Source organism: Aedes aegypti, chromosome 2 (genome assembly GCF_002204515.2).
Source record: "Aedes aegypti strain LVP_AGWG chromosome 2, AaegL5.0 Primary Assembly, whole genome shotgun sequence".
NCBI lineage: Eukaryota > Metazoa > Arthropoda > Insecta > Diptera > Culicidae > Aedes > Aedes aegypti.
Window position 1 is genome coordinate 49,077,856 of NC_035108.1, and position 14,249 is coordinate 49,092,104.

Below are 14,249 nucleotides of genomic sequence, written 5' to 3' on the forward strand. Positions count from 1 at the left end.
AAAGGAATTCCTGTAAATACCATTTTCGTTAAAACTCTTGGATAAACCTTGGAGATTTCCTAGATTTGCTAGAGTACTTGGATCATAGGCAAGAATGGAAAATTCCAACGAAGAAAACATTGCAATAAGATGTTTACTTCTTTAGCCAAATACGCGTGAAATTTCTTGTTGTTTTTTAAATCAGAATTCACGTGAGGAGAAAGAAAATGATGACTATAGAGACCGTTTTAATTGAAAACAAAAACGACTTTAGAGACCTTCCATTTAAAATATAAACTTTTTAAAGATTCTCATTCTTAGTGTATGGTTAAAACAGACTTGGGATTTCGGAATAAACTTACTTACTGTTCTGTTGGATATTTCGAGTGATCCTTTTTAAATTAACTTCGAATTCAAATACATAACATCGTTACCCGATCATGGTCCTTTTCCGACCGCGCGCACGTACCTCTTCATACTTGGCAATGGTTTCCGGTACCTTGAACTTATTGTGTTCCCTGTAGCTCTCAAGCACCCAGCTGAAGAAATTCGGCACTTCACTGTGAGCACTCAAAAGTGCCCGCTCGAGGACGTACAAATCCACTCCCATGTCTTCCACATTCAACGAATAGAACGACAATCCGAAATCAATCATGACCAGTCTATAGGGCAGTTTGGAGTCCTCTTTTACATCCGGATCCAGCAGAATATTGGAGGTGGTTAAATCCCCGTGGATGATATTGTGACCATGCAACAGTCCTACCACTCGACCCATTTCCTTCGCCAGTTGCTCAACCTTCGTATTGTCCCCTTCCAGCACGGCCACATCCACCAGTTGCTTCGCCGTCTTCGCGCGCTCCAAATATTCCATGTAAATTTTCCTACCAGTCAAATCAACCCCCATCAGCTTGGGGGTGTCCACTCCGGCCACTTTACATCGTTCGAAAGCTTTCTGCTCGGCCTTGATTCGCTGCCTGGTCAGCTGGACGTCCAAATCCGGATGGCGATACTTTTTGGAGAATCGTTCCTTCACCAGGCAGCGAGCTCCGTTGTACTGACCGAGGTACAGTTTGCCTTCAGCACCTTGTTTCAATAGGGTGATTGAGTCACTGTCGTCTGCAGCCATTCCACCGGTTGGTCGTTATCGGTGGAACATTCGAAACTATCAAAAGCAACTCACAGATTCTTCGGTAAATGGCCTAACGTGATTTTGTTGATGTTTTTTCTGTTTTTGTTGCCACCACCGACTGACAGTTCTGTGAGTGTGAGCGAGACGGAATAGGCCTTTTCATGTGACAGATCCGTCTATGCATTTGTTTACATCGGTGAAGGACCGGTGCTAACACGAGCCTGTCATTTTCATAGAAGAACTGTCAAAGTGCTTCCCGATCAGCTGATTTGAGACGTCATGTGAATAGGCCTATAGTCATGCCAGAGAAGCCCCTAAACGGTTCACATCTCAGCACTACACTCCACAGTGCACTGTGTTTCATTTTGTCGATGTTTCGATTTTTTTTATTATATTTACTGCTTCGCGGCTAAAAATGGGTGAACCAACGTGCAAAGTTCGATTTTTGACCAACTTCGTCGCGTCGCGAATCACTTCGCTATAGTGCGCATCTATGCTTCCCGCCGTGTGCATTATGCGCACTATTGAAAATCGAGTTGCGACGCGGGTCAAAAATCAAACTTCGCACGTTGGTTTTCCAACGCGAAGCAGTATATTTATAAATAAAGCGTCCAACCCATTGGGCCGTTTGAATAAAAAGCGTTGAACTTTACTACATGTAGCATCTACTGAAAAACAAAATCCACAAAGTTTCAATTCACTACTATTTTGTACGTTCTATTTGCACATCCTACATATAAATTTCAAAATCAGCTTCCTTGACCTTGTAAAATGTTTAAAACTAATAGGTTATCGTCACAAATAAATAAACATACATACATACATTAAAAAGTTTATTACACTTTTGGTATGAATAAAACCCCTTTCGAATATGTAGCACCTACTACAAGCAAACAAATTTTGTTGTAGAATCTACCGAATCCATGGTAGAATTAAGAACTGCACCAACGATTCTTCACCCTCATTCTTGTTTACGGTGGATCCAACTTTCGATCGAATGCTATTCGTTCGAATCCATTGCCCATTTGATTTTGCTGGCGTAAACGAGAATGCGAAAGGGTTTTCGATCGAAAGCGCATTCGTACGTAAACAAGAATAGGGGTGCTTAACCGACTACAAAAATCTGTTAAGTTTACTATAATCTGGTAAAAATCACTGAGCAGTGCAGTAAATGTGACTATAGAGGTCCCCAAGCAAACTGCCACGAACACCAACGCACAATCAATCTTACACAAGTCGATTTCCTCAGAATGAAAACGTATCGATGTTTGTTTGACGTTATTGAGCTTTCGGTCAACAGCAGGCCAACAAGGAAGTGGTTGTTTTGCAGCAATTCTGTTTATATTTGGATTCTCACAGCAAACAAAAGCAATGTTGTGACAGTTCTCACAGCAAACAAAGAAAATTTTGTCAACATTGCACTACTACGCAGGCAACTGGATTGGTCTATGGGCTTATTCTCAAATTTTATAACGCTGAAGTGGGTGGGTGGGTGTTCCAACGAAGTTACGGCTCATACAAAATTTGTAGAATATTCATACAAAAAGTGTTATGAGGGAATGAGTCGGTGTCAAAAATGGGGATTTTTGGCGTTATGAAATTTGTGAATGAACCATATGTTCATAGTAGCCCCGACTACAAAGCATTGTATTTCAATCCGTGACACCCACCGTGCAACACAGTACGGTGAAAAGTAGAATGCCAAACTTGTCAATTCTAGAATGTTTCTAGTCATAAATACTACGACTCTGGTTAAATAAACCGAATATATTTTCTTGTTGACTAAGTTATGGTAGTATTAGAGTTTGTTCACAAATTTCATAACGCCAAAAATGGCCATTTTCGACACCCACCCATCCCCGCGTAACGCTTTTTGTATGAATATTTTATAAATTTTGTATGAGCCGTAACATCACAGGGACACCCACCCACCCCCTTTAGCGTTATGAAATTCGTGAATGGGCCCTTAAGGCCGCACGGGACGTCATCATAATCACCCTATCCATTTCAAGAAGCAAATCCCAAGAACCACTCCATATATCGATGCAAAAATATATCACTATGATTCTATATATGTAGTGCACAACCCGATAAATTTTCAGCTTCATCGGTTCACTAAAACTCGAGATTTGCTTCCACAAAGTTTTGATGATTATTGTTAGAGTGAGACGAAAGATAGGAAAATAACACGGTCTCCCGTGTTCCCTTAACAGATTAATGTAGTCGGTTGAAAAACGTTGGTGCAGTTGTTAATTTTACCATGGATTCAGTAGTTTCCACAATAAAATTCATTTCAGTGTACTTTCGAACATGAGAAGTGACTGATGCTGCACGTTAAGAAAATTCCATTCAGAGTGACACCACGGTGTGCCAGAAACCGTTATTAACAGAAAAAACCTGACTTAATCCACCGATGGTGAGACTGAACCCTTCTTACATTTCCATACAGGTATGAGATAATTATTATTCATCATTCATTTGGAACCTTGTACCAGTACAGTGGGGATTCGCTCGTTGGGGTTCCGCTACATGGAATGATTCGATGGTTGGATGTTCGCTGGTTGGAAAATATTCCAACTAAAAGCACTCAAATGTCAACAGAAAATGTCAAACTGACTTTGACGTCTGAGTATCGTCGCTTTGAAGTCTCCATATATAGAACAAATGCGTATGTATATGTGCGTTTTGTGGCGATTTGCTGTCCAGATGCGTTCGTGTGGAGCATTTTCACCAGCTGTCAGTCTTTCCTACTAACGGGTCGGATTCGCTAGATGGAAGGCAGTCGTGTTCCAACCAGCGAATCCCCGGTGTATAACTAAACTTTAGGATGTTGTGACTATGTTCTATCTGCCCTAATAGTTTGATGGTTTGCGAAAAAGTCCAGAAAACTGCACGTCAAAAGGCGGATATCGAACTTTATTAGTTTTCATACGCTTATTATCATAGTTTAAGAGGGTATATAAACCCATGTTGCCATCCTGTAAAATAATATCGAAAAATGAAAAATTGATGTCCTAAAATGATTTTGCCAGCGATTTTTTTAAGATTTATGTGCAGGTTTAAATTAAAAAAAGGGGAATTTTAGAGATTTTTGAAAATAATGATTTTTATCTCTGTAATTTATAATTCGATTGCAATATGGTTGTGAATGATATCCGAGCTTTCAATCGACGAAAAAAGAGCTTAAATTGGATTAAAAATAGCTGAGAAATTGATCAAAATGTAAAAAAATGAATATTTCAGAGAATTTTTTTTTCCAGTACTTTAGAAAATTCTTCCAATGATATCTCTGAAACTAGTAATCCGATTTCAATGAAAATTTTAAGGCTTATGATTGAATGTTAGAGCTTTCATTAGCCGATAAAAGAACTTAAATCGGTTCAAAAATGGCTGAGATATCGATCAAAATGCAGACAGTTGAAAATATTAGAATATGCTTTTTCTAGTACTTCACGATACTGTTTGAATCATAACTCTGTAACGAAATGTCCGATCGCAATGAAATTCAATAGCGTTCTATGGGAATGTTGTAGCTTTCTTTTAGAGCTAAAAGTATTTAAATCGGTTGACAAACGGCTGAGATAATTGAGTGACATTTTTTGTAACACACACACACATACACACACACATACACACACACATACGCACACACATACACACACACATTGGGCAGCAGGACAGGAGTCCAGGGGCTTGACGAACCCCCCCTCTGCGAGTCGGGTGGGAGCTTAGGAAGCATTTCTTAAGCGAAAAAACTCCATGCATCCGTATGGATTACCACCTTTTGGCACTTCTCTCGAGAAGTGACCGAGCTCCTCCCAGTTAGCTCAAGCAGAGGATGCCTAGGATGTGGTGGGGGTTCAACAGTGGGCTCTGTTGGATCTCTGCAAAAAGCCACATATCCGCAAGCAACTCCGTACAAGCGGCCTGGCACCGCTTTCAAAGTGCCTTAGCCCAACCATTGGAGTGCCAACCGGCACATCAGGATCGATGCCAGTAACATCCTGATTATGGTATACTGGTGAAGGCGTTCAACAACGGACAAGCTACGGATCACGGATTGGATGGCGTTATTGGGCTGACAGTCGGGCCATTCTGCTCCCTGATTAAGGAAGGGTGACACCGACCTGAAACGGCGAGTGGGCTCATGGTTCGATTGCCTCCGTCCCGTTAAAACCTTGGCAGGCCTCCGGATACGTTCGAAATCTGTCCATCAGTTCTGATGAGTACGTAGGTTCGGATGGAACATTCCCGATCTACGCCGATCTGGCACTGTACCCGGCCCCCATAAGGGTCCGTGTCAACCCTCGCATGGCCTCAATGCTTGCAGGTATAGTTGCTTGCAGGTACAGATAACCATGGGATCGTGAAGGCGACTACGTACGGCAGATGGAGATAGCGGCTCGGAGGGGGGACCCTGAAGAATGGAAGTAAGTGTAATTGAAGTTGAGGATGAAGTGACAAATCCGTTTGTCAAGAGTGGATTGGTGAGGACACCGCCGCCGCAAACCCAGCAGGTGCAAAAGCAGCCCACGAACGAGCAGCAGGCTCAGCAGCAGGGTCAGCAGCAGTATAGCGTGTGGACGAAACCACCACAACCACCGAGGGTAGAGACAGCGAAAAAGTTGGTGGACGAGCTGCACGAGTATGTGGATAAGAGAAGTAACGTGCACAAAGACATCAAGGCGTTGGTGATTAAGCTCCAAGGCGCTCTTGGTTCAGCTGTAAAGGAGTGGAAAAACGTAGTGCAGAGAGCAGAAGCAGGGGAGAAGGAGTTGTTAGCGGTTAAAACTGCCTTAGAGGCATGTCGCGCAGCGGAAATGCGAAGGGCAGAAGCCGACACAGCTACGAGGAAGGTCAACGCGGCGAGAAGTATCCCCCCAGGGGTGCAGTCCACGCCCTTCTTTACACCGAAGAGGCCAAGGGCATCGCCTGGAGATGTCAGACCAGGTGGTCCCAAGAGACACAAGGATGTCCGTGTCACTGGAGCTAAACCACCACCAGAAGCAACCGACGTGGTAAACAGCCACACTGAATGGCAGGTCGTTGGCAAAAAGAATAGAAAGAAGGAGAAAGCGAGCAAGAAAAAACCGCCCGAAAAACGTAAGGTCGTCAGGACGAGGAATAAGAGCGAGGCTCTCATCGTCAAAGCGAGTGACGACTCGTACGCCGAAGTTCTACGCGCTATGCGGATGAACCCGGTCTTAAGGAGCTAGGGGAAGACGTGCAAAAGGTCAGGCGCACTCGTAATGGAGAGATGCTCTTTGAGCTGAAAAGAGATCCCAAGGCAGGCAGCATCTCGTACAAGGAGCTTACCGAGAAAGCTCTCGGAAACAAGGTGGAAGTAAGAGCCTTGTGCCCGGAAGCGACTCTCCTGTGTAAAGATCTGGACGAGATTACCACGGAGGAGGAAGTAAAATTAGCCCTGAAGGAGCAATGCGAGCTAGGAGAGGTGCAGATGACCATCCGTATCAGGAATGGGCCTGATGGCACGAAGGTAGCATCAATTAAGCTGCCAGTAGATGCAGCTAATAAAGCGTTGAGAGTGGAGAAAGTATGTGTGGGCTGGTCTGTGTGCCCGCTGAGCGTTTCCCAGCAACCGGACGTGTGCTTCAAGTGTCTGGGCTTTGGTCACTTCGCACGGAATTGCCAAGGGCCGGATAGGAGCAAACTATGCAGAAGGTGTGGCGAGGAAGGTCACAAGGCAAAGGATTGCTCGAAGCCTCCGAAATGCCTAATTTGCGCTGCTACGGGGGATAACGAACACCCTACAGGCGGTAGCAGATGCCCAGCCTCCAAACGAGCGAGAGCAACGAAGTCCCAGTGGAGGTAGTGCAAATCAACCTCAACCACTGTGATACGGCACAACATCTTCTGCGGCAATCTGTTGCGGAACATAGATGCGATGTTGCGATAATTTCGGAGCCATACCAAATTCCACCCGGAGATGGAAACTGGATATCAGACGGAACCAAAACTGCAGCGATATGGACAGTGGGAAAATACCCCATTCAAGAAGTGGTGCACTGCGCAGATGAAGGATTCGTTATAGCCAAAATCAACGGTGTCTTCATCTGTAGTTGTTATGCACCTCCACGATGGACGATCGAACAGTTCAACCGGATGTTGGACAAACTGACGGAAGAGCTAACCGACCGAAGACCAGTGGTAGTAGCTGGAGACTTCAATGCTTGGGCGGTCGAATGGGGCAGCCGCCTCACGAACCCAAGGGGGAGCAGCCTTCTGGAGGCCCTAGCTAAGTTGAACGTCGATCTCGCCAATGACGGTACCACCACCACCTACCGTAAGGATGGTCGAGAGTCTATCATCGATGTCACTTTCTGCAGCCCAGGAATGATACGTGATATGAACTGGAGAGTATGCGAGGATTACACCCACAGCGACCACCAAGCGATTCGGTACCGCTTTGGGCGCTGTTTGCAGATGGAATCGAGTGGAGCCCAGATATACGAGCGGAGGTGGAAAACAGAGATTTTTAACAAGGACGTGTTCGTGGAAGCGATGAGGCTTGAGAATAACTTAGTAAACCTAAGCGCAGAGGAGTTGACTGCAGCCCTATCGCGGGCGTGCGATGCAACTATGCCGAGGATGGGGAAACCTAGAAACTGTCGACGACCAGCCTACTGGTGGAATTCGACGATCGGTGACATACGCGCACATTGCTTCCAAGCTAGGAGGAGGATGCAGAGGGCTAGCAACAACGTCGAAAGAGAAGAAAGAAGATTGCCCTATAGGGCGGCAAGGGCCGCACTCAACAAGGCAATCAAGCTCAGCAAGAAAGCGTGCCTGGAAGAGCTCTACCGCAATGCCAACGAAAACCCGTGGGGGAATGCCTACAAAGTGGCCATGGCAAAGATGAAAGGTCCAGCAATACCACCCGACAGATGTCCGGAGAAAATGAAGGTTATTATCGAAACTCTTTTTCCGACGCACGAGCCTACGGTCTGGCCACCTACACCGTACGATGAACAGGATGTACACGACGAAGAGACCCGTGTAACGAACGAGGAACTGGTCGTGGTATCGAAAGCCTTACCAGTGAAGAAGGCACCGGGTCCGGACGGGATTCCAAACTTGGCCCTTAAAACGGCAATCCAGGAGAATCCAGACATGTTCAGGACTACACTGCAAAAATGTATGGAGGACGGAAACTTTCCCGACATTTGGAAGCGACAAAAGCTGGTGCTGCTACCAAAGCCAGGTAAGCCGCCCGGCGATCCTTCTGCATATAGGCCGATATGCTTGTTGGATACTGTCGGAAAACTGTTGGAGAGAGTGATTCTTAACAGGCTTACGAAGTATACGGAGAACGAGAACGGTCTATCGAACATGCAGTATGGATTCCGGAAAGGTAGATCTACGATAGATGCCATCCGAATGGTAGTGGAAACCATGGAGACGGCACAGAAGCAGCAGAGGAGAGGGAACCGATATTGTGCGGTTGTCACTCTTGACGTTAAAAACGCTTTCAACAGCGCCAGCTGGGTAGCAATTGCCGACTCGTTGCACAGGTTGAGGGTGCCTAAGTATCTATGTCAGATTCTGAAAAGCTATTTTCAGAACCGGACACTGATATATGAAACAGATGCCGGGATCAGAAATCTGTTGGTTACGGCGGGCGTTCCACAGGGATCCATCTTGGGTCCCACCCTTTGGAATGTCATGTACGATGAAGTGCTGAAGCTGAACCTGCCCAGAGGAGTCAAGATTGTCGGTTTTGCGGACGATGTAGTGCTTGTAGTGATCGGCGAATCACGGGAAGAGGTGGAGGTACTGGCAACGGAGGCGATAGATGCCGTGGAAAATTGGATGCGAGAGAAGAAGCTAGCGTTGGCCCATCAAAAGACTGAATTGGTTATGATCAGTAACCGGAAGGCAGTACAAAATGTGAGCATCATGGTCGGTGAGTGCATCATAAACTCGAAGCGAGAAGTGAAACACCTGGGCGTGATGTTGGACGACCGTTTGAATTTCAACAGTCACGTCGACTACGTCTGCAATAAGGCGACAAAGGTGATATCGGCCTTATCCCGAATTATGCCTAACAATTCTGCGATTACCAGTAGCAAGAGGAGGCTACTGGCGAGTGTGTCAACGTCGATCATCCGGTATGCAGCTCCAGCGTGGTCGGCGGCACTGAAGACAGGACGGAATCGTGCCCAGTTGAACCGTACGTTTAGGCTGATGGCAATGCGTGTAGCGAGTGCGTATCGAACGATATCATCGCACGCCGTGCACGTAATAGCCGGAATGATTCCTATCTGCCTTCTACTGGAGGAGGATAGCGAGTGCTACAGGGATCGAGCCACAGGGAGAGGCCGGAACAGAGCGAGAGCCAACACGCTTAGTAAATGGCAGCAGCAATGGAACAACGCAGAGAAGGGCAGGTGGACTTACCGACTGATTCCAAACGTGTCGATATGGACCACTAGAGCGCACGGCGAGATTAATTTTCAACTGACGCAATTCCTGTCTGGTCATGGCTGCTTTAAGCAGTACTTGCACAGGTTCGGCCACGCAAGGTCACCGTTGTGCCCTGAATGCCGAGACATAGAAGAAACACCAGAGCACGTAGTCTTTACTTGCCCACGGTTTGCACAGCAGCGAAGCGAAATGACTGCCATCGTCGGAGACGACGTGAACGTGGAAAATATCGTCCTAAAGATGTGTAGTAATGAAGATAAGTGGAACGCGGTGAACCGATCTGTTGTTCAGATTATGTCAACACTACAGCGGACATGGCGAGAGGAGCAGCGTCAGATGACGTAGGCAGCCCTGCCGAACGAAGAAGGGCGCCGGACTGTTTTCGACACTCTAAAAGAGCGGACGAAGGGAAAGTGATACTGCTCGGTTCCGGGAGATATTCCTTTGCCGGGGAACTCTCCGCCGGAGTAGGCTAGATCCACCGCCGGGGACTAGCTGAGTAGACGCGACGTAGCACCGGTCCCGGGTCGTAGGAGCACCAGTGAACCGGAAGTTAGCCTCCACCGGAATCGCTGGACTGACTCCGGCACCCTACCGGTCGGCCCGTAAAAAATTGAAGAGCAGCAGTAGCAGCAGCAGAAGAAGAATCGGTATCGGAAGAACTTCCATCGCCGGGGAATTCTTCGTCGGTGTAGGCTAGGTTCACCGCCGGGGACTAGTTGAGTAGACGTGTCATAGCGACGGTTGAGGGTCGTCGGGGCACCAGTGAACCGGAAGCTAGGCTCCACCGGAATCGCTGGACTGACTTCGGCACCCCTCCGGTCGGCTCGTATCGTAGAAGTAGAAGAATCGGTGTCGGGAGAAATTCCACCGCCGGGGAACTCTCCGTCGGTGTAGATTAGGTCCACCGTCGGGGACTGGTCGAGTAGAATACGTCGGAACGCTGGTATTGAATAGTCGGGGCGCCTACGAACCGGAAGTTATGCTCAACCGGAATCGTTGGACCGACCTCGGCATCTTACCAGCTGAACTATGGAAAGGAGATGGTCGCCGGTTGGTAAATGGCTGGGCATGGCGTACCATTGGTACCTCGCGTACCTGAAGGAATAAAATAGACCCCTTTGTGCGGTCCTTAGCCTCTTGCCCAGCAACTCCTATCCCTACCTCCTCGCGGTACTGGCCGGGGTACGAGTAACCTTAGGGAAGATCGGGTAACCAACCCCCGGTGGGAACTTTGGTCGTATGCTGACAGGGAAGGGGGGGTTTGCTTTTGCTTTTGCTTCTGCAAACCTTGAGCGTCTGTACTCCATGTTAGGAGCGGCTCACAACAGCGTCTGTTCCCCATGTCAGGGGCGGCTGATCATCGTCCGAGTGCCAGAGAAGGACTCTAAGCTAAACTGCGCACTATGGTCCTCCGAACATTTAGGGGGAATGGTCCTCCGGAAATCTAGGGGGTTGGTGTCAGGCCCTGCAAGCCAGCCGTAAAAAAATCAAGCAACGAATAATCAACGAGAGAATACGAACCGGGACAATCGGCGAAGACCACAGCGACGTAAAGGGACTAGCGATTGGAAGCTCGGTACGTGGAACTGTAAATCTCTCAACTTCATCGGGAGCACACGCATACTCGCCGACGTGCTGAAGGACCGTGGATTCGGCATCGTAGCGTTGCAGGAAGTGTGTTGGAAGGGATCAATGGTGCGAACGTTTAGAGGTAACCATACCATCTACCAGAGCTGCGGCAATACACATGAGCTGGGAACAGCTTTTATAGTGATGGGTGATATGCAGAGGCGCGTGATCGGGTGGTGGCCGATCAATGAGAGAATGTGCAAGTTGAGGATCAAAGGCCGGTTCTTCAACTTCAGCATAATAAACGTGCACAGCCCTCACTCCGGAAGCACTGATGATGATAAAGACGCTTTTTACGCGCAGCTTGAACGCGAGTACGACAGTTGCCCAAGCCACGACGTCAAAATCATCATAGGAGATCTAAACGCTCAGGTTGGCCAGGAGGAGGAATTCAGACCGACGATTGGAAAGTTCAGCGCCCACCGGCTGACGAACGAAAACGGCCTACGACTAATTGATTTTGCCGCCTCCAAGAATATGGCCATTCGTAGCACCTACTTCCAGCACAGCCTTCCGTACCGATACACCTGGAGATCACCACAGCAGACAGAATCGCAAATCGACCACGTTCTGATTGATGGTCGGCACTTCTCCGACATAATCGACGTCAGGACCTATCGTGGCGCTAACATCGACTCTGACCACTATCTGGTGATGGTCAAACTGCGCCCAAAACTCTCCGTCGTTAACAACGTACGGTACCGACGGCCGCCCCGGTATGACCTAGAGCGGCTCAAGCAACCGGATGTCGCAGCGGCATACGCGCAGCAACTCGAGGCTGCATTACCGGATGAGGGTGAGCTGGACGAAGCCCCTCTTGAGGACTGCTGGAGAACAGTAAAAGCAGCCATCAACGATGCAGCTGAGAGCAACGTCGGGTACGTGGGACGGAGTCGACGGAACGATTGGTTCGACGAGGAGTGCCAGGAGGTTTTGAAGGAGAAGAATGCAGCGCGGGCGGTCATGCTGCAGCAAGGGACCCGGCAGAACGTGGAACGCTATAAACAGAAACGGCAACAGCAGACCCGCCTCTTTCGGGAGAAAAAACGCCGCCTGGAGGAGACGGAGTGCGAGGAGATGGAACAGCTGTGCCGGTCTCAGGAAACGCGTAGGTTCTATCAGAAGCTCAACGCATCCCGCAACGGCTTCGTGCCGCGAGCCGAGATGTGCAGGGATAAGGATGGGAGCATTCTGACGGACGAGCGTGAGGTGATCGAAAGGTGGAAGCAGCACTTCGACGAGCACCTGAATGGTGCTGAGAGCACAGGCAATGAAGGGCGGGAAAACGGAGGAAATGCCTTCGTCAGTACTGCGGAAGATGGAAACCAACCAGCCCCCACTTTGAGGGAGGTTAAGGATGTCATTCACCAGCTCAAGAACAATAAAGCTGCTGGTAAGGATGGTATCGGAGCTGAACTCATAAAGATGGGTCCGGAAAGGCTGGCCATTTGTCTGCACCGGCTGATAGGCACAATCTGGGAAACAGAACAGCTACCGGAGGAGTGGAAGGAAGGGGTAATCTGCCCCATCTACAAGAAAGGCGACAAGTTAGACTGTGAGAACTTTCGAGCGATCACCATTCTAAATGCGGCCTACAAAGTATTATCCCAGATCATCTTCCGTCGTTTGTCACCCGTAGTAAACGAGTTCGTGGGAAGTTATCAAGCCGGCTTCGTTGACGGCCGATCGACAATGGACCAGATCTTTACTGTACGGCAAATCCTCCAAAAATGTCGTGAATACCAGGTCCCAACGCATCACCTTTTCATCGATTTCAAGGCGGCATACGACAGTATCGACCGCGTAGAGCTATGGAAAATCATGGACGAGAACAGCTTTCCCGGGAAGCTCACGAGACTGATAAGAGCGACGATGGAAGGTGTGCAAAATTGTGTGAAGGTTTCAGGCGAACACTCCAGTTCGTTTGGATCCCACCGGGGACTACGACAAGGTGATGGACTTTCGTGCCTGTTGTTCAATATTGCGCTAGAAGGTGTTATGCGGAGAGCCGGGCTTAACAGCCGGGGTACGATTTTTACGAGATCCAGTCAATTTGTTTGCTTCGCGGATGATATGGACATCGTCGGCCGAACATTTGAAAAGGTGGCAGACCTGTACACCCGCCTGAAACGCGAGGCAGCAAAAGTTGGACTGGTGGTGAATGCGGCCAAGACAAAGTACATGCTAGCTGGTGGGGCCGAGCGCGACAGGGCTCGCCTAGGTAGCAGTGTTACGATAGACGGGGATACGTTCGAGGTGGTCGACGAGTTCGTCTACCTTGGATCCTTGCTGACGGCTGACAATAACGTTAGCCGTGAAATACGGAGGCGCATCATCAGTGGAAGTCGGGCCTACTATGGTCTCCAGAAAAAGCTGCGGTCAAAAAAGATTCACGCCCACACCAAATGTACCATGTACAAAACGCTCATAAGGCCGGTAGTCCTCTACGGGCATGAAACGTGGACGATGCTCGAGGAGGACCTGCAAGCACTTGGAGTCTTCGAACGTCGGGTGCTTAGGACGATCTTCGGCGGTGTGCAGGAGAACGGTGTGTGGCGGCGAAGGATGAACCACGAGCTCGCCCAACTCTACGGCGAACCCAGTATCCAGAAGGTGGCCAAAGCTGGAAGGATACGATGGGCAGGGCATGTTGCAAGAATGCCGGACAGCAACCCTGCAAAGATGGTGTTCGCTTCGGATCCGGTTGGTACAAGAAGGCGTGGAGCGCAGCGAGCTAGGTGGGCGGATCAAGTGCGTATCGATTTGGCGAGCGTGGGGCAGAACCGAGGATGGAGAGATGCGGCCACGAACCGAGTATTGTGGCGTGAAATTGTTGATTCAGTGTTATCTGTGTAGATGTTAACTAAATAAATAATAATAATGGTCGCCGTAACCGTACGAGTGCGGGCTTTGTATGAGCTCAGAGTGTTGCACAAACTGGAGCCGAAGGGCTCAGAATGTTGCATGTAGGTACTAACAAATTGACGGGTCGCCAAAGGGCGAAAATAGGTATTAACAAATTACTAACGAGTGGAGCCGAAGGGCTCAGCATGAGGCACGTCGT

The 14,249-nt window shown here is 48.4% G+C and overlaps 1 protein-coding gene across 1 annotated transcript; it reads right to left on the reverse strand.

Moving 5' to 3' along the window:
• Positions 1–352: 352 nt before the first annotated feature.
• On the reverse strand, positions 353–1,226 carry LOC5567634 (TP53-regulating kinase). The gene has a single exon (XM_001657539.2). It carries the CDS (start codon positions 1,103–1,105, stop codon positions 410–412), a length of 696 nt encoding a protein of 231 aa, XP_001657589.2. The 5' UTR covers positions 1,106–1,226; the 3' UTR covers positions 353–409.
• Positions 1,227–14,249: the final 13,023 nt, after the last annotated feature.